Here is a 25,335-nt window from a genome sequence, read left to right as displayed (position 1 = left end):
GGAAGTTCCATACATCAACGGTCTGGAAGTGGGTGTGTTCCTTGCCAGGGCTGGCGGGCATCAAGGTAACGTACTTTTCTTGACCACTTGTGAGTGAGAGTCAGAGAAAGGGGAGGAGCACTCGATCGACAACCTCTCGTCCCTCTCAGCTCGCCTCACGGGCAATCGTTGGTCCAAAATCCTCTGGTGTCCATTTTTTGGATTCCCGAAAACATAACCACAGAAGGCACCGAAAAAGAAAAAAAGAAAAAAGAAAAAAAAAGAAAAAGAGAGAGCGGGGAAAAAAGGAAGCTGAATTCCTGATTCCAGGCAGCACACGCATATGAAAAAAACAAAGACCCATGAACCGCTACAGTCTCCAGAACATACCGACTGCGACTGCTGAGCTCATTCTTACTCGCCAACAATGCTTATGTTCCGCCTGTGCTTAACTGCAACAACCTATGGGACAGGACGAAGAGCATATGCCCGCACAAAGATGCTGGGTCGTCGGAGCGAATGCTCCGGCACAACGCCCGCCTGCACGGGACAATCAATCATAAACGTCGTAGCTTGAGAATGCACGCCTTGCACCTCCATGACTTTAAAGAGGCGGCTTAGTCTTCCGCGCTCACAGAAAAGATGTCAATAACCTGAAAAATGGGTAGGAATGGCCCGGCCGTCTCGACCCCCTTGATTTCCTCGCGAGACGAGGCTTTAGAGCAAGTTGCCGGCACAGGGTAAGTAGCACATTGTTCCGACGCAAATCTCCAAGCATGCCGCGCGAGTCTCGAGATTCTCTCAGGTCACTTGAAGCTGAAGCTGACTCCTGGCAATATTCGCCACCGGATGGGTAGACCCCATCTTGGCAAGCAGCAGACGCGCATGATCTGTTGCAGACATTGTGATATATGACGACACTTGCCGCGGTATGCCATGAGGCACATCAGAAGCATGTTCAGTGGATTGTGATTGTAGCCCTTGTGTTGTGTGCTGTAGGCGCAGATGTACCGAGCTCATGCACCTCCCTTCAGTCTCCATAGTAAGCCCAAGCAAACCCGATGCGCAAACAAAATAAGGCATGAGTCCAGACACGCGCCGCAGAGTGAAAAGGTCATCGTAGGACTGGGTCAGCGCTAGGATGGACTGTGCAGCCTCCTTGCATATCGTGTACGGCCAGATGTCAGTGCCACCATGTCCCTACCGACGATGGACCGAAAAGCGCACAGGAGGGAGTAGTGGTAATAAATGCTGCATAGGCTGTTAGATGGTCATGCCTCTCTCTCTCCTCACGGTGCCCCCCCTCCCCGTCTGATGTGATGAGCTTACTGCACAAACAGCACAAACGGCGTTCTGGCGCAATCGTTCTCAGCGTAGGCAAAGATTTCCTTATACCAGTCGAGGCACTTCTCGTAGAATGCCCTCACGTAACGCGGAGAAGGGCGGATGTTTGAGCGAGTTGACTCTACAAAATCATACACCCACTCGGTCAACTCGAAAACCTTGCCCGAGATGTACTGCAGGCTTAATAGCTGCAAGCTGCGCTCGCTCGGGTTCAACGCTGCTGCTATCCTGTTACCTACCGTCACATCTAAAGAGCGAGAGGCCCCTCCATCAGACGAAAGATCTGATGCATCCTGCCTCGTCCTTTCAACACACAACGTGCTGGCTCCACCAATTTTTGTCTGGTTCTTCGTCTGGCAATGAGTCACGTACCTGACCTACCATCTCCATCGCGACTTTGCATCATCTGATATAGCCTTTTCAGGATGGATGCAGGCGCCGGGGTGATGGCATGCGGTATATTGAATATTTTCCCCGTGGCCAGGAGGAGTATGCTACGCCACGTGTTGAGTTAATTGGTCTCTCAATGCAGCTTGAGTGACGGGCCGATTCAACGATTCACAACATACCGAAATAGCGATACCGCGCCGCAGTAAGTAATGTCCAGCACAGTCTCGTACTGCTGCGAACCCTTGCTGCGAACCGGAGAGTCAGGGTCGTCAAACTCCTGGATTTTAGCAACGAAATCGTCAGCGCACTCGTGCGCTCTGTCTTCTCGTCCACGCCGCAGGTGATAGAGCGAAAGGATTCCAATGGCTTGTATATCCGGAAGCCCCTTGGGTTGGTCTTGGTGCAACTTTTCATTAGCCAAATCCAAGAACATCGTGCTCCCAACCCAGCCAGACGGGAGAACCTCCAGGTCATCTCTGTCTTCGTTTACGAGATGGCATGCTAGTGCCAGGATAGCGCACACCAACGCCGGCGAACAAAATTGGCTAGAGTCGCTATAGAAACTTTGCAGAAAGTCATGATAACTCAGGAGACTAAACGGGAGGTAGTCCCAGGAGCTTATGGCGTCAATGAGGTGGTGTATGTGCGCCTTTGTCCATCCCGTCTGAGTCCACGTATCCTGATGCCAAAGCGACATGTAGGCGTCAAGCGGCCGCGGGGGGAGAGTCAGGATGGTTGATTGGTCTGTTTCGTGCTGTGACCCGTGGTTCCCCGGATGAGCACGGCATTGCGTCCATGAGACTAACTCTTGGAAACACAAGACAGGCGACTCATGGCTGGCCGTGGCAGTCTCGCCTGAGACATTACTGTCTTTACCCTGGCGAAGTACCGTCTCGACATCCATACCACGCCTTATCTTCGCCACGACCCTTTGACCCTCCGCCTCGCTGGCAGCTTTGAGGAGCTCATAGAGCTCTCTGTACATTGTGTTGACGGCTGTTACCTCTTCATACCTCCTCCTGATGGCCTGCGAGTGGGTCTCGCCCAGCCTGTCCGTATCGTAGAGGCAGATATCGCCTTTAGAAGCGCAACTTGCACACGCTGGGCGCTCCCCGCTACACTACAAATAGGTTTGCTTAGCAACGAATTTGAGTGGCAAAAGCAAAAGAGGGGCTATCGTCATACTTTGGACTTTCGCCTTTGACAGGCCAAGCAGGCAGATTTAGTCGGGTGCTTCCGCGGAATTAATGACAGTGCTGGGGTTACGAAGGCAGCTCGGCGGCTTGCGAGTTTTTTTGGCAGCAATTTTCGAGATTGCTGGCCTTTGGGGGTGCTCTGCTTCTTCTGCAGTCCCATAATTCCAGAGGCACATTGTTCAAGATCCGGGTCCTCGAGTATCCACAAGGCTCCAAAGGGGAGGGCTCAAAACCGGTTGGGACGGAGGATGTTCATCATAGCGCGTGTGTTGATCCCGATCTTGCCTTGCCTGGCTAGTGGTGGGTGGGGGTGGATGAGGTGTTTCATGACCACGTGATGTCGCACCGTGGCTCTGCTACAACGATTTTCCCTTGCCGAGGAGGCCGAAATCGTAATAAGATGAATACCGGCGTATCCGGTAGCTAGCTTCCGCCGACGACTAGAAATGTTGGCCGACTACGAGCAATGACTGTCAGGCGCACACAAAATGGCTTCAGCCTGCAAGAATGTACATCGATTGCCGCACGCGACTATATAAGCTAAACTACGTGCCGAAATACCGTGGATCGATGAACACCCAGAAGCCGCCCTCGCTGCCCTTTACTACCCTTGAGCAACAAGTTGGTCATTCCATCTGCGAGGCCAACGTCGACCGATGCGAGATCAAAGAGACGAGGCCTAGCTGGCAAAGTCGTCGTGAACGTCCGGGTGCGCCATCTTCCTGTTGTGTAGATCAGCATAAATGGCGTCAGACTCGTCTGGCGACAAATGCTGCATCCTGTCAATGTCGTCCTTTTCAAGCTGACTCAAGGCATCAAGCAGATCCTCTCCGTCGTCGTCCTTCCCGTCCTCTCCTCCAAGCCCAGTCTTGTGTCCAATCAGCAAGATCTGGGCGCGAGGGTAATCCAGAAACTGAGGAACCGTTCCCACCCAGCGCAAGCCGTTGAATTTCTCAAGCACCCTGCAAGCACGTCAGGTCATCAGAGGCTGCCTCTCTGGACCACGGCCGAGTCTCGACCGGACCAAGCGGACCAAGCGCGCACTTACGACCGAGGGTAATCCGGGCCCTTGGGTAGCCGCGCAAAAGACGGCCCCTTGTACTCGGGATTCTTACTACTCATGATGAAACTCCCCTTCTTGTCGAATCGCAGGGCGTTCTGCAGCTCGCCCGAGGAATCAGGCACAGTCGCCATGTACGAAAGGTGACTCTCGCGCCCCGTCGTCGTGATGACATACACGCCCTCGCCTACCGGCATCGCGTCGGGAGAATGACGCTTCCCCGCCGTCTTGGTCTGGTAGACCTCGCCCTTGAGAAACTCGCTGCCAAGTTGGTCGTAGGACGCATCGGACTTTTCCACAAACGCCATGAACCTCTCCCTGGGCCCGGCAGGGAGCCTCTTCTTCGGCAGCGCGATGAGTCTGCACGTAGCTGACGCGGGCAGAGCACCGCGCAGTTGGACGCCCTCAGGCAAGGGCCGCAGGATGAGGTATCCTCTCGCAATGTCGTCAATCGACCTGGGCGACTCGACGCCTACTCGCGCGCGGACAAAGTAGTACAGCACCCCCTTCTCCAGGACGCGAGATGGCGTCGACTTCCTTGTCTGTGTTGCCTCGTCTGTCGGCTTTGCGCGTGTTTCCCTCCGTCCGCGCTTCTTGGGGGGAGGCGCCGCGTTTCCGCGCTCTCCATCTTTGGCGCTGGCGCCCTTGCTTTTCGCTCCAGTCTCGTCATCCGCGTGCCCCTTGCGCTTCCGTTTCTCCGCCGGTGCTGCCTGCGTTGCCGTGCTAGATCTCCCAGACCGCGTGACAGGCATCGTGGCAGTATTCTCCCAACGGGTCTGTGGTCGCGCTCGCGAAATGTGAGACGGAGCCGAGATTCCAACGGGCCAAGTTGCGCCCGTTTTTGTAGTTTTCCGCGCTGCAGGTGGCAGTGGCGTCACTATTATATCATCCAGTCGTCATCTCAAAGGCCATGTATGATTTGCCCCTACCACGTGGGCGTGGATCGACGCCTCCGCAGATGACTTTCCATCATGGATAACACTTTAGCCGCTGGCCCGCCGCGAACGTGGACAAGAAAAGGATACGCCGCCGCATGCATCAAACAGAACAAACTAGTCTCTCTTACGTATTCGGACTGCTACTAAGCCTACGCCGTTTTCTTGCGTGTCAATGTCAACATTATACTGCAGTACCTGGTGCCTCTGCTAGACACCCGTGCTGCTAGTACATTTATTGATTCATCACCGCCGTGTTTGCGACTCCACGATTCTATCATTGCGTGTTACACGTCAGCGTTCACAATCACCCGACGCGGCAGTATCCTCCCTGCGTCACCGGTCAGGAGTAAAACACGCTGAGACTTGGAATCCCTTGCACTCTTTCGGCTGGCGAGATGGGCCCTTGACGCTTCCTCACGAGACTTTCAATTTTTTTCTTCTGTTTAATAAAAAAATAATGGGTCCCGTATGACGGAATCGGCCACCGTGTGTGTGTAGAGCCATCTGCTCTATCACCAGCGACCAAATAAATAGCCCGTGTCCCCAGACTCCATTCTATTCTGAGACCACCATGCATGAAACGATGCTGTCAGAAATTATGATTCCCGTTTAAAAAGCATCAAGGGAAAGGACTTGAAAAAAAAGCCTTCAGCGCCTCCAATGTTCCATATACAGCTTGTTTTTCCTGAATGATGAGAAATTCCCTAGTCCGAATTACAATGCCTTGAAAACCACAGAACTCCAGATTGCAAATATGGCGCCGTTTTTTCTAGGAATCCTGCTCGGGTTGGTTGCCCATCCTGCGTTTAATCTTGTTCGCCAACATGTCGTTCGCTTTCCGGCTTCCAACTGCCTGCGGCCAAATTAGTCAAAAGCCAACGGCAACTTTTTTTTTTTTTAAAAAAAGGGAAAAGAAATGGCAAAGGAGGGGCGTGTATTCTCATGTGCGCCAGTACATACCCTCAAAGTCATGCTTGACAAATGCCAGCGGATCGTCGTAATCCTTGGACCCCATTTGCTCGACACCAGGTGAGAAACTGGTGATGGGCAATACAATCACGTCACCCACCCGCTTACTCATTTCCATGCCCGTGAAGTTTTTCCAGTCGATTTTGCCCTGGCTCTTGTTCATGTCAAAAAAGCGGCCGTCGTTGAGGTAGGCCATGATTGTGTCTGTCCACACTGCCGGGCCGGTCAGACCAACCACGTCCTTGCCTTGCAGTGAGGAAAGCTTGCCCTCTCGCTTCAATGTCAGGGTAGAATTGGTGATTCTAGTGATGATGTCTCGGAGCACCGGATGGCCTGGTTTGCTCTGAATGGTCCACTGGCAAAACTGAATGCGGCGACTGTACCAGTCTGCCCAATCTGGGCGATCGGGATCGGCCTCGATGCCTACAACCAGACCAATGGTCTCCCGAGGGATTTGTGGCGGCACCCATTCGAGCGCGCTCCTGATGGCATAGGTATCGATATCGGAGTATATGCCGCCTCGCGCAAACAGAATCAAGTAGCGGAAGAAGTCTGCCTTTAGGACGGGCATGGGCAGAGCATGATAGGTCTCGAGAACTTCGGGGGCGTTGGCGTAGAGGAGCTGGAGCAAGCTTACGGCAACGGTGTCGGTTATGACCTCGTGAACGAAGGTTGGGTGCTGGACGGTCCAAGATGCTTCCTGGTCGCGGAACGCGAAATCGGCATCGGCCGGGGTGGTCTTCCATGTTTGCCAGATATAGTTGGGGAACTTGGCCTCGACGTCGTAAGGGTAGGCGTATGCAAGCTTGTCGTACGTGGACATGCGTGACATGTCCATCATGGGCTTCTGCGATACGGCTCGCGACGAGGCGACGGAGGCACCATTGTCAGGAGAAACAGGCCGTACGCCGGCCGAACTGTCGCTCGTTTGCGCGGGCGAGCTGTGTGAGCGTAATGTGAGGACAACGATGAGGAATATCAAAACAGCCGCAGCCAGCGGGCGGCGCGAGTTGGGCATGGTTGGTCGAAGGACGGCAGAATGGTTTGTTTCCTCTCTCTCCTTCTTTGGGGTTTGCTCCTCTGGCCTGGCAAAAAGGGGTCGAGAAAACCTGGTTCGTCCCCGGCCGGGCGGGAGAAGGAGAGTCGGGAGTCAAATCACGACCAACCAGGGACAGAAGCCAACAAATTGGGCGAGGAAAAAAGGCTGCCGTCAACCGCCTGGTTATGAGCTTGAAAACCCTGTTGGGCTTGCAACTGTAGAAGAAAACAAACGAGGAAAAGAGGGACTAGAGTGAGGGGTGCATTGGCTTGAAGAATGGGGAAGGAAATGCTGGTCGATTGCACCCGTTTAGTTCGTGGCTCTCGAGTCTCAGGACAGGGACATTGGAAGACGCCAGTGCGAGCAGTGTGGGCCGTCCGGAGTCGTGGACAAGCGGGTCAAGCGGGTCAACTAGTTCAGACTTGTGTGCCAAGAGATGAATGACACCGACAGATCGACTCTCAGGAATTTGGTTGAGTTCGGTGGCGGACAGACCACGGTCGTATTCCAAGGGACACGGGTCCGAGCCCCACCGCAGTGCTACTACTATCTGTAACCGGAGATGAAAGGGCCGAGCGACGGTGGACAGGACGACTTGTTGAAACGATGCTGTTGTCTGCCTTGTCTCGGGAAAGGGCATCTGGCGACGGTCAGACAGTCGATGGAGCGAAGAAAGAGAGACAAGTGGCAGCACGCCGTGGTCGATAGGATACAAGAGGACACGCGGATGTCGATACAGATGCGATGCGGATGCGGATGCGGATGCGCGTCCTGCCGACGCGCTTGCGCAGGGAAGTTGAAACGGGTCTCATTCGTGCGTAGCGTGGTCGCCGACGTGGATCGTGGCGTCGCAAGGTGACCACGGTGACGACACGGACAATTGTCTGGCACTGCAGAGATGAGTTAAAGGAATAACGAAGAAGAGGCAAGGGGAGCGGGCTAAAAAAGGGAATGTGGGCACGCAGTACGGAGTACACGCACAAGAAAATTAATGAATTGAAAGGTTGGGGGTTTTCGTTTGCCACGGGCCGTAGTTGCCGGCTTGAACGATGCGGGGCAAGCAACGACCTACCTGGGTGCTTTAGGTACTTAGTACTGGTAGCTAGGTAGGTACCTGCCTAGGTACTTAAGTAGGTAACTACCTTAAGTAAGTACTTGCTTAGAGGTACAGGGTGCCGGGGTAGGTACCTAGCTGTCCCCGGGTACGTAGGTACTTAAGTACTAACTTAAGTACCTAGGTACTTGACTTGAGCAAGTGCCCAACCTAAACTCTCCATATGCACCAAGTCGTTATTAAGTACCTAACTCAAGTAGCTGGGTACTTAGGTACTGCCCAGGCTTATAACAATCCCTCATCGTAGCGCCCCGGCGCATAAAGTAAGCGACTTCCCTTGAAAAAAATCTACGATGGCCCCTTGCAATCTCTTATACCGGCCCTTATTGGTAGCAATAGGCGTCATCGCACCAACAACCGTGGGGCTCCTCCGATGAGATGATGCTCGGTATTACGACGGTTCAGTAGTCTGCAGTCTGTACCGGAGCTCAACAACAAGCTGCACCAAACAAACCTCCGCGGCGTGCAAAGTGCTTGGCCAACTCCCATGACGCAGCGTACTCGAGTCTCCGTGGTGTGATGATGATATGTTGCAGTCCCGCTCCGCCTCAACCCTAAAACCTTGGCAGTGCCTTAAATCACGAAACCTTCCTCGTGGCCACTTGCAGAGCCCGCCCGGATCTTCCGAGCGTCAGATGTTGGGGCTCCAGAGTCCAGGGGTCAGGACCGGGCAAGTCCCGCCGCCGCACGCCACCGTACCGTGGCATCAACCTGTTGAACGGCCCAGTGGCTGTGTGGTTTACGTGCCACCTCAGTACGTACCGGACCCAGCACGTACGTACGCGTATGCATTATTGATGATTGGCCAGCTTCACGCTGACTACTACTGGGCAGCTGGGTTGCTCGCCTGTCGCAAATCCTCTGGCTTGGCAGCAATCATGCCAAATGCCAAGCGTCTCTGTGTGGAAGAGGATGCATGTATTGCCCAGGAGACTGGCCTCCACTTTTGGCAGGCAGCCAAGCCAGTTGCTATCACCATCGCATCATCTCCTCACCCTGCACACTTTATTACAACCCCTGCTTGGTACGGAGAATGCACGAGGCCACAAGTAACAATGCAAGCAGCTTGGAGCGGACACGAGGCGACTATTCCACAGGGCATACGGAGTACTAGGGCGGGGAAGTACTCGGGATTTTTTTTATTCAAGCCGCTACCAAAATCTCTTGGCAAGTCGAGTTACTTCTTGTCTACTGTTTACCTGCCTACCCAAGCAGGCAACCATCCCAATACATAATGGCAAGGGTCCTTTGTTAGCGCAGAGAGGCCCTTGGCCCTTGCCTATAGCGATTAATCCGGCAGCATCCGCGGCTAAAACGTTCAGGGCCCGACCGGGCTTCATCGACGCGTCTCGGGACGATGTTGGAAAGGCCATGTGGGGGGCCAAACGTGCGCCAAACGAAACGAAACTGCATCTGTATGGTGTCAACACGAGGCTGCAGCCACAATTTACCTCTGGCGCAGGCGCCACGAAACTCACTTGCCACGTGTGGCTGGCCGGCTCTTTGTATACGATGTATGGATGGCTCAGCCGCCCGCGACAAACGCGGCTCCGGACCCCGCGGGCTTTCAGTCTCTCGGGCTCTCGGTGCGCGGTGCGGGGTCGCCAGCGGGAGCAGGACAGGACGATGCACAACCAGAGCCATGCCGGACAATCGTTGCACACGCGGCATGAGTCTTGTAAGTTATCTCGGGCACCTGGCAAGGCTATCAGGAACTGATCGTCTCGACCGTATCCCTCCCTCCCGCGTGGAACATGGCCATGTCCTGCGACTCCTGTCCGCATGCCCGGAGTCGATGCCCGCCCAACAAGGCACCGGTGAGTGACCAGCCTCCAACCCCGATGCCAAGGAAAACGCCTCCGACAACACATGGGAAGAAGGAGGGGGATTTGTGCATCCACGGACCAGGACCGTGGACTGTGGCATGTGTGTCGATGCCCAGACAGAAGTACGGAGTACTCCGTAAGGCGGCGCAACAACACCATCATCCAATAACCGCCACTTGATCCCGAAAGCGACAGCAGAGTGTCACCCCAGCAGACCAGTGAGATGCCACAGGACACAGAATGGTCAGACAGTGTGTAATCTGATCGACGGCGACGGTGCCTGCCGCGTCCGGACCCAAGCCTTGCGTCGGCATACGAGCCAGTTGACGCTGACGCTGACGCTGACGCTGACATCTGGACTTGTTGTCGAATTTGGCGACTGCTCGTTGGGGCCGCGTGCTTGAAATACCCCGCCCCGGGCTTACAGGTCGCTGCAGGCGCATTTTTGGTCGAGTCTGATTCCTGAATCCTCAATCCTCACTTGTGTGACTGTCCATGCCGTTGGCTCGTTGCGGTGCGGTTCTTTCGTACATAAACCGGTGAGTTTCCCCGGGCCACACATGGCACACACATGGCTTGCTGAGCCTGGGCTTCAGAAACCACTCTGCTTACGTGCTCGGAGCAGGGAAAGCTAAAGAATACAAGCTGCTTGGCCATCTGCTGCAAACCCGCCATGGCTGCCGTCAGCCCCCATCCGTTGACGCAGCTCACCGCCGACGAGTTCGTCAGGGCACGGGATGTCGTTACGAAGCAGTACGCGGCCTCTCAGTCCCTTTACTTCAGACAGATCAATCTCGAGGAGCCCAGCAAGGAGTCGCTGGTTCCGTATCTTGAGGCTGAGCATGCCGGACGCTTGACGCCAGACACGCCTCGCCCACCGAGACAGGCTCATGTCGAGTATGACGTCATCAAGCCGGATAGACATGAGGCCGTGAGGGCCGTGGTGGATTTACATGCTGCAGAGGTGGTGAGCAGCCATGTTGCTTCTCCTACTTCACACCCCTACTATACCCCGTGCGTATTATTTTTGGTTTTTTTTTTCTTTTCAAAAGAAAAATTTCCTTTTCTTATTCCTCTTGTCCCACGAGATGCCACCCTGGGCGAAAAACCGTACCACTGACGCGGAGGCGTTCCGAGACGTAGGGATGAGTTTGCTCAGTTTTTCGACCTCTGCATGGCCTCGGACATGTTCAAGGAGGCCATGTCGGAGTTTGTTCTCCCGTGCGGTTTTGAGATCACCATCGATCCCTGGCCATATGGCTCGTCAGACAACCACGACGACCCCAGGATGATGCAGGGTCTGGTGTTTGCCCGCGATGCCCGGAAGAGCCACTCCGACACCAACCACTACGGCTATCCCATCCCCATCATCCCTGTCATGGACTGGGTCACCAAGAAGATGATCCGAGTAGACAGGCTGGCAACCGGCGGCTGCGAAGACGGCCTGGACGCCCTCCCCCGCGGCGATACGCCCAAGACGCTGTTTGCGAATTCCAAGCCCGCAGAATGGGTTCCCGACCTCCTCGACCAGCAGACGCGAGCCGACTTGAAGCCGCTCAATGTCGTCCAGCCCGAGGGGCCGTCATTCACCATCCAGGCGGACAAGCTCGTCGAGTGGCAGAAATGGCGGTTCCGTCTGGGCTTCACTCCCCGCGAGGGCGCCGTCCTCCACGACGTCTGCTACCAGAACCGCCCCGTCTTCTACCGTCTCAGTTTCTCGGAACTCACTGTTCCTTATGGCGACCCCCGGCCCCCTTTCCACCGCAAGCACGCGTTTGACTTTGGCGACGGCGGCGTCGGCCGCATGACCAACAGCCTGGTCCTTGGATGTGACTGCCTAGGCGCGATCCACTACCTCGATGCTCTGCTCAGCGGCCCCGACGGATCACCCGTCCCGGCAAAGTCCGTCGTCTGTGTCCACGAGCAAGACTCGGGTGTTCTCTGGAAGCACACCAACTTCCGGACGAACAAGGCCGTCGTCGCCCGATCCCGCGAGCTCGTCGTGCAGTTCATTTGCACCCTCGCCAACTACGAATACATCTTCGCCTTCAAGCTCGATCTCGCGGGGGGCATCACGCTCGAGACCCGCGCCACGGGCATCGTCAGCGTCGTCGCCATCGACCAAGGCAAGACCAGCAGCTACGGCAACCTGGTCGCTCCCGGTGTCCTCGCCCAGAACCACCAGCACATCATTGCCGCCCGGATCGACCCGGCCATTGACTCCTATCGCGACAGTCAGGTCGTCGTCGAGGAGAGTCACGGCGTCAAGAAGGACCCCAAGACCAACCCCTACGGCAACCTGTACCAGGTCAAGCGCCAAGTCGTCGATAGGGCGACGTATATCGACGCAGAGCCGCGCCTGAACCGGAACCTGAAGCTGGAGAATCCCAGCAAGAGGAACGCCATTTCAGGCAAGAATGTGGCGTACCAGCTCGTGGCGCCCGCCACCCAGATGATGCTGGCCGACGAGGAGAGCGTCCATTGCCAGCGCGCCCAGTTCGCACGGCACCACGCCTGGGTCACCGGCTACAGAGACGGCGAGTTCTGGGTCGCAGGCGAGTTCACCAACCAGAGCCGCCTCGAGGTCGGTGGTGTCGGCGACATGGTCCGCCGGGGCGATTGGTTCACGGAGCAAGGCAAGCCAGACGGTGCCAATGGCTCCGACGGGACGCATGGACACGGCAGCCATGGGAGGAAGAGCTCGCCTGTGGTCTGGCCCGTGTATGGCTTCACGCACAATCCCCGCGTGGAGGACTGGCCGGTGATGCAAGTTCCTCCCTCGTACGCACGTCATCAGTCGTTGCGCGCGCGCTGACAACCCAGCAGGCCCATGGAGATGCACCAAATCCATCTCCGCCCCGTCGACTTTTTCGAGGCAAATCCTGCCCTAGATGTTCCATCCGCGACAAACGAGTCGAGTGTCCTTGTGCCGTGCTGCGGGACTGACGGCGCCACGAGCGCCAATGGGTGTGGCTCCGTGTAGAGGCATTCAATGTTGGACCCTATTATAGCCCCTGATTTGGGGTAGCTGACGCTGGCACTGCTCGAGCTTGAAGGACTCGAACGTCAGCGAGGAATAGGTACGTCGAGCGTCATGGACGAACCTCCCCTGTCCAACAGCGAGGTGGTGGATGAAGCAACAAGACGATGTGACGAACAGAAGGAATCCGGATTCACAGCAACATGGCATAGATTAGAGAACCAAGTCATGTTTGGGAGGGGGGGGCCTTGGACTCCGGGGCAGCAGTACGGCCGCACCCTCCTTGATCTGTTGCAAGGGGCCGTGCCCAGTCCCAGACCGTTTCCTACAGACTGCATAGCCACCAGGGTTCGCAAATTATCTACATATACAGCGGGAGGCAAAGTAGTCTCGGGCCAGAGTGTCAGAGTGTGGACCAGGCTACCGCGTGCTATGCTACAGCACACTGCACTGCACGAGTCTATACGTATTTTCAGGCAAATACATGATGCTACAGATAGTAATTTGAACCAGTAGTCCCAAAGGAGCAACGAGACCGTTGTCGTACACGCGCCAGCGACCAGGGAGGGGGGGGAAGTTGCCGCTTGCCCTCAGTGCTCGATCTTGAGAGAAAAATCGAGGTGCGGCACGCCCTGGTGGATGGAGCTAGTCGAGATAATGTCGACATCTGAACAGGCCAGGTCAGCGGTCAGTGGTCAGCAATCAGCCTTCTTCTCACCAGCCCGACGCGAGAGGGGGCTCCAAGCACCACGGCGCGTGAACAGCGAGACTCACCGTTGCAAATGTACGCCTCGACATTGTCGCCGCCCAGGCCGCCCGACACCTCGAGCAGGAAGCTCCGCCGCGGCCAGCGCTGCTTCAACGCCCTCGCGGCGAGCGTGGCGCCACGGCCGGTGAAGTTGTCCAGCATGACGACGTCGGCCCCCGCGGCGATGGCCTCGTCGGCCTCGCGCTCGCTCTGGACCTCGACCTCGACCTTGAGGCTGAAGCCGCCGACCGACTTGGCGGCGGCGACGGCGTCCGTGATGCTGCCCCTGCTCCAGACGTGGTTGTCCTTGAGCATGATCATGGCGCTCAGGTCCATGCGGTGGGCGTCGGCGCCGCCCACCAGCATGCCGTACTTCTCGACGAGGCGGAAGCCGGGGGTCGTCTTGCGCGTGCCGGCCAGGGCGCCCGTGTATCCCGCCTTGCGGACCAGCGAGACGAGGCGGTGCGACTGGGTGGCGATGCCGGAGCAGCGGGCGAGCGTGTTGAGGGCCACGCGCTCCCCGAGGAGGATGCCGCGCACGGGGCCGCTGACCGTGGCCACCTTGACCCGGCCGTCGGGGGAGGACGACGGGTCGAGAGGCGCGCCCTCGGACTGGTGCCACTCGACGCGGCAGCCGGTCTGCGTGAAGACCTCGGTGAAGAAGGGGACGCCGGCCAGGATCCCGGCGGATTTGGCGAGGAGGATCGCGCGCCGGGGCGTCTCCCCGACGACGAAGCCCGCGTAGTCGAAGGACGGGGTGTCTTCGGATAGCCAGGCTGTGATCTGGGTCTTGTAGGAGGGCGGGAGAAGGTGTGCCTTGTCGTTGTCGTTGCTGGCGGCCATGGTGATGGGCTGGGACTCGGGAGGGGTCGACTGTCTGCCGACTGACTGAGAGGTCAAGCAGTAAGCAAGAAGAGGCGAGATTGAAGTGACGCCGAACAGTCAAGATGCGGGCGGGTGTAATTGACAACCAGGTAATGTGAGGGGGGAGGCTGAGTGAGCGAGCAATGGAGTGAGTGAGATATTTTGACCTTCGGACGAGTCGAGTCGAGTGCCTGCCTGGTGGGGCTTCATGTTCCGTGCCGCACATTCAGCTCTTGTCATGTGTTCTCATCCTTTGTCCTTGGCGTCGGAACTCGGGACCAGATGCGAATCGTCTGATGGAAGACTTACTAATGTATGCTAAGAAACTCATCCGTCGCAGGCCAAGCTAATCATGCAGGGTAATCGTGCAGGGTGACCATGCAGCAATATCATGTCGACTCATTTTTTTTCACTCGCACACGTCGGCCCCCTTCACCCTTCTCTCTTCCACGCACTAATAAACATATCTAAACTGCGGAATCTGCTTGTCCGTCATGTCGGTCAAGTTCACCATGACGCCCTGCAGCGCCTCCTCAAACGCGGCAACTTCTTCAGCGCTAACCACGGCATCGCGTCGACCATTCTCCCAGATGAGATGGAACCGAATAACCCAGCACATGGCGAACCCCACCGTAAGGCATACCATGAGTGCTATAAATGCAGAGCGATAGCTTGGCGCATCGCTCGCAGGAATGAGCTGGGGACCGATGATGTTGCCTGTACAATACGCGATAAAGGACTGATTGTTGCACACTGTTAGTCAATGTCAAGACCCTAGTAAGGCAAGCTCGACCGCAAAATACATACCAAGGCAATCACGGTCGCCTTCTTCGTGAAGCCGCCAAAGTTCCCGGATATGAGGGACATGATCAGCGGAAAGTTGGCGCTGTGCCCGCCTGCCAGCAACGAGGCGACAAACCGCGTCCAACCGTTTTGGGCGGCAGTATACTGCACCATTGCCGAGCCGGTCAGACCAACAGCATAATTGAACGACATGAAGTAGGTTCGCGAGTCGGCGAAGTAGGTGCTGCCGCCAGTAGTCAATAGCACCAGGGCGAGCCGAAAGACGAAGGCGGCGCAGCTAAGGAGGAGGGTGTCGAACATGTTCAAGCCGATGCCACTGACTGCAATGCTTGAGAACTATCAAAGAGAACAAAAAGGTCAACCAAGCAAAAAGCCACAGTGCCCTGATTCTGCGTCATGCGGAAAGCTTACTGCCGTCACAGCCCCGTTCGGAATACTGGAAGCCAGCTGCAACGCAATGAGCATCCAAGTCTTGGCATCCAACACGGCCTCCTCCATCTGTCCCCATTTGATCTTGTCGCTTTTGATGCCCGTCATGTTCTCCTTGACACGCAGCACGGCTTTTTCTCTATTCTCTTCGTTGAGGAACCTCGCTTCCATGAGAGTGTCCGGAAGGAGAAAGTAGACGCCCACGGACCAGACCATACTCGCTCCACCAAGAGTAAGGAAGGCGGCCTTCCATGGTTCGATGCTCTTCACGTAGGCGAAGCCAGAGGCTAGAAAGCCGCCAATGATACCGGCACATGTGTTTCCCAGGAACCAGGCTGCGTGGCGAAGAGGCTGCTCGGAGCGCTTGTACCACATGGACACGACGAGGGTGAGGCCTGGCGCGATGGAAGCTTCGGCGACGCCTAGGAAAAAGCGGTTTGCGAGGAGAAAGTCTGCGTTGAAGACTATTGCAGTGAACATGAGGATGATGCCCCAGGCAAGGCTATGTCAAGGTAAGCGCTTTGAGCTCTCAATGTTTGACAAACTCTTGACGTTTCGAGAGTGGGAGCGCAACTTACACCGACATGGTGATGCCTTTGCCGACTCTCCAGCGCACCATCAACAGGGCGGCCGGGTAGGAAGCCACCAAGTTACCACAGTAATAGACACCGCTCAACCAGGAGTAGTCCCCCCGCCGGGGATTCAAGCCGTCCCGGAGGCCGAGGATGGAGGTGAGTGCCACGGCAGATTTGTCCAAGAATGGGAAGAAGTAGGTCAACGCCATGGCGGGGAGAAGCCTGTCGTCAAAGATTTTAGTTGAACCTGCCGTTGCACAATATCGCAAACCATCCAGCCTTGGGGCGAAACACAAATTGCGCCGTGGTAAACATACCATCTATCAATCCTTCTCAATATCTGCTGATCCTCCTCCAGAGTAAGTGTCCCATTGCAAACTTCGTCAACCTTGACGTGTTCTTGTTCTTCCCGCGGGACGCTCAGGTCGCGCCCGCTATGAATCCTTTCCGCCATGCTGCTTACTCTACGCAACATCTCACGTTGGCGAGCGCTGGTGGGAAACTAGATTGAAGTTTGGAACTTGCGAGCAACGACGCAACAACAACAAACCGTGTCAAAGGATGGCAGTATTAGGTCCAGAGGGAAAACGGGGGTGCTGGGAGACAGACCGAAGTCTCAGCTTCCTCCGCGATCCAAAGGCATCCAAAATCTCGCACTTCAAGCAAGTCAAAGGGACGAGACCGGGACACCACGATGACAGTTTTGTGCTTTTGGTCATTGCGACACACCGGGCTGGAGAAACCCCAGGTTGTATCGTCAGTCGCACTACTCGGCTCCAAAGCCGGCAAGTTAGTCTCGAATGTACGTCCCCAACTTGCAAGAGTGCTCCATCAACAGACAAGAAATGGCAAGAATGCATACCCTCACTCACTGCTTTCCAACAAGCCAAGTTCAACCCCGGCACTGCAATTGCCATCTAATTTCTACTCCATCCTCGGCATGGCACCGCCATCGCTGTCCTGATGCCACACTACCGGTCTTTTTTGTAGACTTGTAGCCCACATGTGCAGAAGGAGGAAATGGCAAGTTGCCAGACCAGACTCGTGCGGATTCCATTCGCTTATATCCGTAGAGGCCTGGGTGTATTAAAGACAGATATGGTCAAGTTGAGTGACGACCGCGCAATACATCCGGCCTGGACTGCTCTACAGGCCTGTCAAGTTGATTGTGGCTTATGGCGGCAAAAAACTCCCCCTCGCTTGGGAGACTAGGCATGCCATTTTGACTCCCAGACGTCGGATCGAACCTCCAATCGAGAAACAAGGGCACTATTGCAGCCACACACGCATCGGTCCTGAAAGCTGGCAATGAACCAATCCTTTGAATATTGGGCGTTTCGCGCTGTTAAAAGCCGCACCAGAGGTTGTCTGAGATGTTATGCATTTCTTGAGACTCTGCGTCTTAGCCTTGCAGAATCCAGATGGTCCCTAGTACTCCGTATACAGTCTCTACTTTTGGCGTTATGGCCCAATCGTACCAGCGCAAGTCTCTGTTCTTGGTGTTGGTGCCCATGCAAAACGCGTTTGAAGACGGTGATATCGGATGGCTTCGCGACCTACAGACGTCAGGTCTGCCCAAGTAACTATCCAACGGGCGCTATTTGCTCGCGCTTGGCGCTAACTACTCGGCCGCGTGTGTGGGAATGAGGCAGGTTGATGGTCAATTAGCAAAGAAGACGGGCATGCCCAAGTTCTGAAAGCATTGTTGACGAGTCACGCGCCGTGCACAAAGCCACATCCGCTGCCGATCGAAGGAACAGTCCGAACAGAGGAGCCCCGAACCTGCCCTTGGAGAATTGGGTTCCAATTCTGCTTGGGGTGCGTTCTGCCCCGCAACTAACTAAATTTAGCTAGCCGACCTGCTGCTACTAAAGTAAAGTAAAGTAAAGTAAAGTAATTAACTAAATACGTACACAAATTTCTCAACAACGCCACACTAGGCGGGCTCTGAACTGCTTGAAAACGTAACTTACAGTGGTTCTAAAGAATATCTTTGCAGGCTGTTAATTTTCCTGAGCTCTCTTCAGGAGCTGTCCGGGCTCCCAAGGGGTCATCCATTGAAGCTGCGATGCCGGCTGCGATGGACAGCTGCGTCTGGGAGTGGGGAAAACGCACCCCGAGCAAAATTTGAACGCCTTCCAAAGCAATGGGCTGTGGGGGAAACGTCTGGTGCAAGCCACGGCCCGAGCTTGGGCCCACATGAACCCCGCCCGCATGACGATAACTCGAGCGGGGGAGGGGATTTGCGGATGCAGCCTTGACGCAACATCACGTCGTTCAATGTTAGCTTGACTCAACTCTCTTGTGGCATGACGATCCATTCAGGAACTTCCACCCATCATCATGCGGCTCACGCCTCCTGTCTCCCTATCCACAGTTGTGCCCGTCGACACCACGGCCGTCCGGCGCCATCATGAAGCCATCACTTTTCCTTGCCGTTGTTCCCGCCGTCGCCGCCCACACGCCTGACTTCAAGACGTCAGAAGCCGGCAACCCCTTCGTTGACGGACTCTACGCCGACCCGGACAACGAATTCTACAATAATCAGTACTGGGTGTACGCGACGTCTTCCTACGAGTATGACAAACAGACGTATCTCGACGCCTTCTCGTCCCCGGACCTCGTCCACTGGACCAAACACTCCAACGTCCTCGTCGCCGCGGACTTCAAATGGGCACGCCGCGCAATCTGGGCACCAGCGCCCATCTGGCGCAACGGAAAGTATTACCTCTACTTTGGCGCCAACGACATCCAGACCAACTCCGAGCTAGGCGGGATCGGGGTCGGCATATCCGACCAGCCACAGGGGCCGTACAAAGATGCCCTTGGGAAGCCACTCATCGGCCAGTACTACAACGGCGCCCAGCCAATAGACCAGGACGTCTTCATCGACGATGACGGCCAAGCGTACATTTACTACGGCGGGCACGGACACGCCAACGTCGCCAAGTTGAACCGAGACATGGTGACCATGGGCACCCTCGACGACGGCACGTCGTACAAGGAAATCACGCCAGAGAACTACGTCGAGGGCCCGCAGATGATGAAGCGAAACGGCACCTACTATCTGTTCTGGAGCGAAGGCGGCTGGGGCGGGCCAGACTACGCCGTGTCGTATGGCATGTCCAAATCACCCACGGGTCCGTTCAAGCGTCTCGCAAAAATACTAGAGCAAGATACCTCGGTGGCAAGCGGGTCAGGACACAATGGTGTCATCCACGTCCCCAACACCGACATCTACTACATCGTCTATCATCGCCACCCGCTTGGGGAGAACGTCGACGCCAACGACCGGCACCTGGCCTACGACCGGCTCTATTTCAACGCAGACGGCACGATTCGGCCCGTCAGAATGCTGGTCCACGACAACTTCAACGACGGCAACATGATAGGATGGACTACATACGGCGGCTCTTGGAACACCAAAAAAAACGCCCTCAATGCCGGCAACTCCGCCGGCGGCAAAGCACTACTAAACACCAACTTTGGCGATGTTGATTTCTCAGCTGACATCGAGATTCCCTCCGGCAACGGCGGGGATGCCGGCCTCGTGTTTAGGGCGTCAAACCTTGCGCTCGAGACGGATGCATACGACGGATACTATGCGGGTATTAGCACCTCGGGGAAGCTGGTGCTGGGTAAGGCGCAAAGTGGCTCGTGGACGCAGCTCGCGTCCGTCACGGCCGATATCGTCCCGGGCAAGACGTACCGAGTGAGAGTGGCGGCCAAGAAGAATGCAATCAGTGTGTTTGCAGGGGATTCGACGACGGCGCAGCTTCATGTGCTGGACGGCACCTTTGCACGCGGCATGAACGGCGTGAGGGTGTTTCAGACGGACGCCGTGTTCGACAACGTCAAGGTTGAGCATCTATCCTAGTCGTCAGGTTGATGGGTTGATCACAACCGCACGCCTCTACTCAGCCTAGTTTTCGAAGTCTCCCACATTGGTTCTGGTCCTCCCTTCAGCTTGTCAACAACAGTACTACTTGATTCTTGTGCATCATAAATCCCCTGACTCCTTACAGTTGTTGCCGCCATACCAATGGCATATTGCCTGAAATCGGGTCCTCCTTATTCATGAGGTGACTGATCCCAGATCCGAATGGTTGGGTTGACAGTCAACCCACCTCTCTATTGCACGACGTTGTTGACAGGCTTCCCAAGAGGGGGGCTGGGGGGTGCTCAACTTATATATATAGTATATGCAATTGAGTAATCGTGACGAAATTTTGTCTGAACGGTACTAACGCAATACCTGGGCGGGCATGACACTGCGTTTGCCTCCTCTCATGGCGATGACGTGATGCCTGGCAGATGTATTAGCATGGGTCACATGTCAGGGGTCTGGGCTTGTCTGCTCGCCCCCCCGTTCGACTACGTATGTCGTCGTGGAGGCTCATGGGGCCGGAGACGTTGAAAGTGGTGTCATTACTGGTGTCCCCTTGGCCCATGGCTCGTGGCCCGTGGGGGACGGGGACACGGAGACTGAAGATAACATGCTGCGATGACGGCGGTGTAGCCGACGCCCCGAACGGCACGGCCTTTGATGCAGAAGAAATCACATTGCGCGTCTTGGCCTACTTACACCTCCGAGCAGACACTGAGTCCGTCCTTCTGCTCTTTGATTGTGCTGTGCCCATACTAACTTCCCAGCTAGGGACCGTGAAAAAACTCATGGGCAGCAGTGTTGATAAGGGCCTTGCCCGGCTCCGAGCGGGCGGATTGAGCCAATACATCTCTCCCATATGATGGAGAATTGCAAAAGCAAGACATGAAAACAAGTCCGAGTGACCAACAAGAGTCTTGCGATTGGACCCCGACGATGGACTTGGCGGGCGACAGCGTGCCAATGCTGTTGGACCAAGTCGCACAACTACTCTGGCGACCCTGAACTGCAACGCACGAAACAGCTTCCAGTCAGCCGTCGATACACGAGGCACTTTTCTAGAAACGCGTATTTGAGAGGTCTGGCGTCTGCCGAGCAGCGTCACGGGTCTTCTGGAGCATGCGCCCCGAACCGGAGCCTTGACGGAAACAGAAAGCCTTGATGAGGTCACGTCGTACAAATGTTCGGGGTTTCGAGAGCGCAGACTTGCGACGGGCTCGCGACAGTTGTCGTGTTGCCACGGGCACGGCACCAATGCGCCGGCTCTCTGGTGTTCATTATCAAAGGAGCCTACGAACGAACGCCGACTTGTTGGCCTCGCCAAGGCGCAATCACGAGATTCATTCGTGTCGACACTCACCCAACCGACCGACGCACTGGCGTCGTGGCCTTGCCTGGCCAAGTTGGAGGTGGCCTTTGCGCTCTCTTCGTCGATGACCTGATATCCGGATACAACCAGTGGGCTGCGAGACGACAAGCCCTCATCAAACCTCACACACAGTCTTGTCACATGATACTCTCTAATCTTTGAATATACCCAGACACTGGCAGGTTGCGCGATCCTCCTATTTCCTGCCGATATCGAAACGCCTCGATCTATATACACTTGTATCTAGATATCCCCAGGTATTTTGAGGGAGATACTGGGGATATGTCCGCTGATATCAGAAAACATTGCCGTGCCTAATCGCTTCCATTCGCAAAACAGACTACTATACCGCGACTGCCGACGACACGCCTGGCCCCCTGGCCGTCTACATCATCATGGAAAGGAGATTGAAAGGCTCCGAAGGCTTTTGGAAGAGTCCAATCTGGAGAAAGAGAGACTCCAGAGCCAAAAAAAAAAACGACCTGGAAGGCCAAAAGAAGCACCTGGAAGGCCAAACAAGATATATGGAGGGCCAAAACAAACGCCTGGAAGGCCAAAAGAAGCACCTAGAAGGCCAAACAAGATATCTGGAGGGCCAAAACAAACACCTCGGAGGCGAGAGAAAACGTCTCGAGCAGCAAACACGTTCCACAACTCTCATGGAGTACCTCGAGTTCTGTCATGAAAAGGTGTTTTCGCAGTTCAAGGTGCAACAGAACCCAGCGCTCTCGTCAAGGGGAGGCACTACAAATCCGAAAGGCAAACTATGTCCAGATAAACTCGTGCAGTGGGATGACTTCTTGACGCAACAGGTGGCTCATCTTCAAGAAGTATTTAGCTGTTCCCCCCTCCACGAGAGGCTTTTCGATTCCAAGCATTGGCTATCTGTCCTGGGCAAAAAGTTCTCAGCTTCACCGATTGCCGACGAAGAGATGCTGGAGAGGTATGTGCACTACGCAGTGGAGAACCCAGTTCACTGCATCGTCGAAGAACTAGCCAAGAAGAATTTGCTCGGGGCTCAGTACGGGATAGCGAGAGGCGTCATTTTTTTAAACCACCCAAGCGCCATCAGCGACGTGGCTTTGGAAGTCGACAGTCGAGTTGCCGCACCGCCGCAAACGCCGCAGCCTTCACAATATTCCCACAAACTCCGGCCTGATCAGATTTGTGTGTACAGGGGTATTAACGAAAACGCTACCTCGGAAGAACGCAAGCTGCTCTTGGTCGAGGAGTACAAAGCGCCCCATAAACTGAGTGCGCAGCATATTCGCGTCGGCTTGGAGAAGAACATGGACATTTTCCGGGAAGTGGTCAACAATCCAAAAATACCGACACCAGAAGACCCACGGAAATATTTCTCCTACTGTGGCAAACGGGGCACGGCTGCTGCCCTTGTTCAAACGTACGACTACATGATTCACGCTGGGGCTCACCTTCAGCCTCGTGACCAATGGCGAGGTGATAGTATTCCTCAAGATCGACAGGAAAAGGTGCCCGGGCGTGTTCTTCTATGACGTGTCTGAGCCCAAGTACGAGGTTCTTGACCACGATGAGGGCATCTCCTCTTGCACACACGTCAGTCAATGTTTGGCGTTTATTCTGTTGGCCCTGAGTCAGCAACATCAGCAGCGGGAGCCGACCCAGGGCCGCCACGAGAAAGTCAACTAGGGCAGAAGGGATATTGGCCGGTTTGAACCGTTGCAAGGTGGCATAGGCCTTGGAATACGCGACGACATATCCCTTAGGCACGCAGAGACAGAGCTGCTTCATCTGGGCAGACGCGTGCAAGAAGTTTGGGCTTTTTGGCGTCAAGCACGGCGTTTGTCGTTGATCATTGCGGGAGTTGATAGCAATTACTACTATTCGGCGTCGCCAGGACTCGGGCACGCGTTTTTCTATTCTTCCATTCTTCTCTTGTTGGTTGGAGCGGGGGAATGCAATACATTTCGTGGGGCCTTGGTGACGACATTTTCAAAAAGCGACATGACTGGAGTCATATCACGACGGGAGGACCGACTTGGAAACGCCATACGTATAGGGTTAGGGTTATAGAGCTTGGAGACCAAAATACTAAAAAAAAGAAGGCATACACAGGGTCTTCCCGTTGCATGGAAAACTTTGTTTCCGTCCAACTCTGTGATTTGTTCTGACACAAATAATTAACCGTCGAGGCAGGTTTCACGCCAGTCGAGCAATCCCAACCCCAACTACTCTGGCGTAAATGTAATAAATCAAAATACACATGAGTCATCAACTGCAGGGCTACTTAGGTAGCTTGGATCGCTTTCTCAGCTTGGGAGGGGCTGACAACTGGCCAAATGCAGCTGTATCATTTGCCTTGTGACCAAGACGACCAGACGAGAAGATTTTCATCAAATTGGCTTGTTTGGACGCTTCGGGCTCAAAATCTAAACCTCTACTGGATGCTCCCCAATGTGTTGATTCCCCTGATCAACGCCGCTCAACCATGTCAACCATGTCATCGACCAGAAAACGACACATCCAACAGGACAACAGGACTCTCTCTCCACTGTAGGCCGCAGACGTGCCAAAACTCGCGCGGCCCAGATAAACCTCTGACACAGCCGCTGATGAGCTCGCATGCTTAAATTCGGTGGAAGCACGAATACCGTCTTCCCTACCAGATGGAACTCTTGCCATGAGCAGGCAATACATGATTCGATCGAGCGAGACTTTTCCATCGCGTGGCTTATCGGCGATGTCGAGACATGGACCACAGGACGTTGATGACGGGGCGTCGGGCACGAGCTGAACTGGCGAGGTTTTTTTGTTGCGTGCGACTGAGAAGACACGAGCTTTCCTCCTTGTACTGCGAGCGGATCCATCCGTGATCAATCTGGTCCTCCGAGTACTTCCGACAATGGGTTTGTGGAGGCTGCCGCGTGGGAGGCTCCGGGCCTCAGGGGCAAATGTCCAGCCGGTTCTTCTGCATAACGGACTGTACACACTGTCTGGTGCTGCCGGACACTGTTTTTTTTTTTTGTTTGTTTGTTTGTTTGTTTGTTTTGGCGTCCTTCTTCTTCCGGTTGCCCGAAAGAAGCGTTTGAATAATTTCCCCCTGGTTTCATCTCTTTCCACAAGCGTCGTCGAGAATACTATCAGCATAGTCCTTGAGGGCCTCTTTAATCTTCGCTTTGTCGAGAGTGATAATGCTGCTGGCGAGAAATTCGATAACGTCATCAAGGTTGGTCCGCTGCTTGCATCCAAGGCCAGGTTGAGATGCGACGGTACCGGATCCCGAAGTACCAGGTTTAGCACCAGGTCCCGAAGTGCCAGATTGATCAGATCCAGAAGCATCAGGTCCAGTGCCAGATTTAGTACCAGGTTCAGCACCAGGTCCCGAAGTGCCAGACTGACTATTAGATCCAGATATACCGGGCACTGAAGAGCCAGGTTGATCATTAGATCCAGGACTACCAGGTTCAGTACCAGGTTTAGTACCAGATTCATCAGGACTAGATTCAGTACCTGATTCATCAGTACTGGATTTAGTACTAGATCCCGGCATGCCAGGTCGACTATTAGATCCGGAAGTACCAGGCACTGAAGAGCCAGGTTGATCTTTAGATCCAGAAATACCAGGTCCAGTAACAGGTTTAGTACCAGATTCATCAGGACTAGATTTAGTACCAGATTCGTTAGTACTAGATCCCGAAGTGCCGGATTCATTATTAGATCCAGCATCAGATCCTGGATTGGATCCAGGAGTGCTAGATCCAGGAGTGCTAGATCCAGGATTAGATCCTGGATTGGATTCAGGAGTGCTAGATCCAGGATCAGATCCAGGAGTGCTAGATTTTGGAT

General features: G+C 55.0%; 9 protein-coding genes across 9 annotated transcripts in view; 3 read left to right on the top strand and 6 right to left on the bottom strand.

The window, feature by feature from the left end:
• Window positions 1–1,304: 1,304 nt before the first annotated feature.
• Window positions 1,305–2,698, bottom strand: MAM_00373 (uncharacterized protein; the record flags this gene model as incomplete). Its single annotated transcript, XM_040819172.1, has 3 exons — window positions 1,305–1,543; window positions 1,705–1,817; window positions 1,893–2,698. The coding sequence occupies 3 exons, from the start codon at window positions 2,696–2,698 to the stop codon at window positions 1,305–1,307; spliced, it is 1,158 nt and encodes a 385-aa protein (XP_040682437.1).
• Window positions 2,699–3,588: 890 nt separating this feature from the next.
• MAM_00372 (uncharacterized protein) lies at window positions 3,589–4,721 on the bottom strand (the record flags this gene model as incomplete). The annotated part of the gene is made up of 2 exons (XM_040819171.1): window positions 3,589–3,871; window positions 3,958–4,721. 2 exons carry the CDS (start codon window positions 4,719–4,721, stop codon window positions 3,589–3,591), a joined length of 1,047 nt encoding a protein of 348 aa, XP_040682436.1.
• A 992-nt stretch (window positions 4,722–5,713) lies between these two features.
• MAM_00371 (initiation-specific alpha-1,6-mannosyltransferase) lies at window positions 5,714–6,894 on the bottom strand (the record flags this gene model as incomplete). Its single annotated transcript, XM_040819170.1, has 2 exons — window positions 5,714–5,760; window positions 5,868–6,894. 2 exons carry the CDS (start codon window positions 6,892–6,894, stop codon window positions 5,714–5,716), a joined length of 1,074 nt encoding a protein of 357 aa, XP_040682435.1.
• A 3,634-nt stretch (window positions 6,895–10,528) lies between these two features.
• On the top strand, window positions 10,529–12,838 carry MAM_00370 (copper amine oxidase 1; the record flags this gene model as incomplete). The annotated part of the gene is made up of 3 exons (XM_040819169.1): window positions 10,529–10,869; window positions 10,999–12,636; window positions 12,682–12,838. 3 exons carry the CDS (start codon window positions 10,529–10,531, stop codon window positions 12,836–12,838), a joined length of 2,136 nt encoding a protein of 711 aa, XP_040682434.1.
• A 587-nt stretch (window positions 12,839–13,425) lies between these two features.
• Window positions 13,426–14,426, bottom strand: MAM_00369 (nicotinate-nucleotide pyrophosphorylase; the record flags this gene model as incomplete). The annotated part of the gene is made up of 2 exons (XM_040819168.1): window positions 13,426–13,502; window positions 13,610–14,426. 2 exons carry the CDS (start codon window positions 14,424–14,426, stop codon window positions 13,426–13,428), a joined length of 894 nt encoding a protein of 297 aa, XP_040682433.1.
• A 475-nt stretch (window positions 14,427–14,901) lies between these two features.
• On the bottom strand, window positions 14,902–16,709 carry MAM_00368 (Major facilitator superfamily domain, general substrate transporter; the record flags this gene model as incomplete). Its single annotated transcript, XM_040819167.1, has 5 exons — window positions 14,902–15,186; window positions 15,255–15,587; window positions 15,663–16,182; window positions 16,259–16,477; window positions 16,573–16,709. 5 exons carry the CDS (start codon window positions 16,707–16,709, stop codon window positions 14,902–14,904), a joined length of 1,494 nt encoding a protein of 497 aa, XP_040682432.1.
• A 1,959-nt stretch (window positions 16,710–18,668) lies between these two features.
• On the top strand, window positions 18,669–20,132 carry MAM_00367 (Glycoside hydrolase, family 43; the record flags this gene model as incomplete). Its single annotated transcript, XM_040819166.1, has 1 exon — window positions 18,669–20,132. The coding sequence occupies one exon, from the start codon at window positions 18,669–18,671 to the stop codon at window positions 20,130–20,132; it is 1,464 nt and encodes a 487-aa protein (XP_040682431.1).
• Window positions 20,133–21,905: 1,773 nt separating this feature from the next.
• Window positions 21,906–23,024, top strand: MAM_00366 (uncharacterized protein; the record flags this gene model as incomplete). Its single annotated transcript, XM_040819165.1, has 1 exon — window positions 21,906–23,024. One exon carries the CDS (start codon window positions 21,906–21,908, stop codon window positions 23,022–23,024), a length of 1,119 nt encoding a protein of 372 aa, XP_040682430.1.
• A 1,571-nt stretch (window positions 23,025–24,595) lies between these two features.
• MAM_00365 (uncharacterized protein) overlaps window positions 24,596–25,335 on the bottom strand; it is a gene marked incomplete at both ends in the record, with an annotated part of 2,158 nt that continues 1,418 nt past the window's right edge. The window contains one exon of the mRNA XM_040819164.1: window positions 24,596–25,275. Coding sequence (XP_040682429.1) covers window positions 24,596–25,275 — 680 coding nt within the window. The remainder of the gene's footprint in view (window positions 25,276–25,335) is intronic.

Source organism: Metarhizium album, assembly GCF_000804445.1.
Source record: "Metarhizium album ARSEF 1941 chromosome Unknown scaffold_1, whole genome shotgun sequence".
NCBI classification, from domain to species: Eukaryota; Fungi; Ascomycota; class Sordariomycetes; order Hypocreales; family Clavicipitaceae; genus Metarhizium; species Metarhizium album.
The sequence above is the reverse complement of the archived record's forward strand: the minus strand, read 5'-3'. Positions and strand labels throughout refer to the sequence as shown.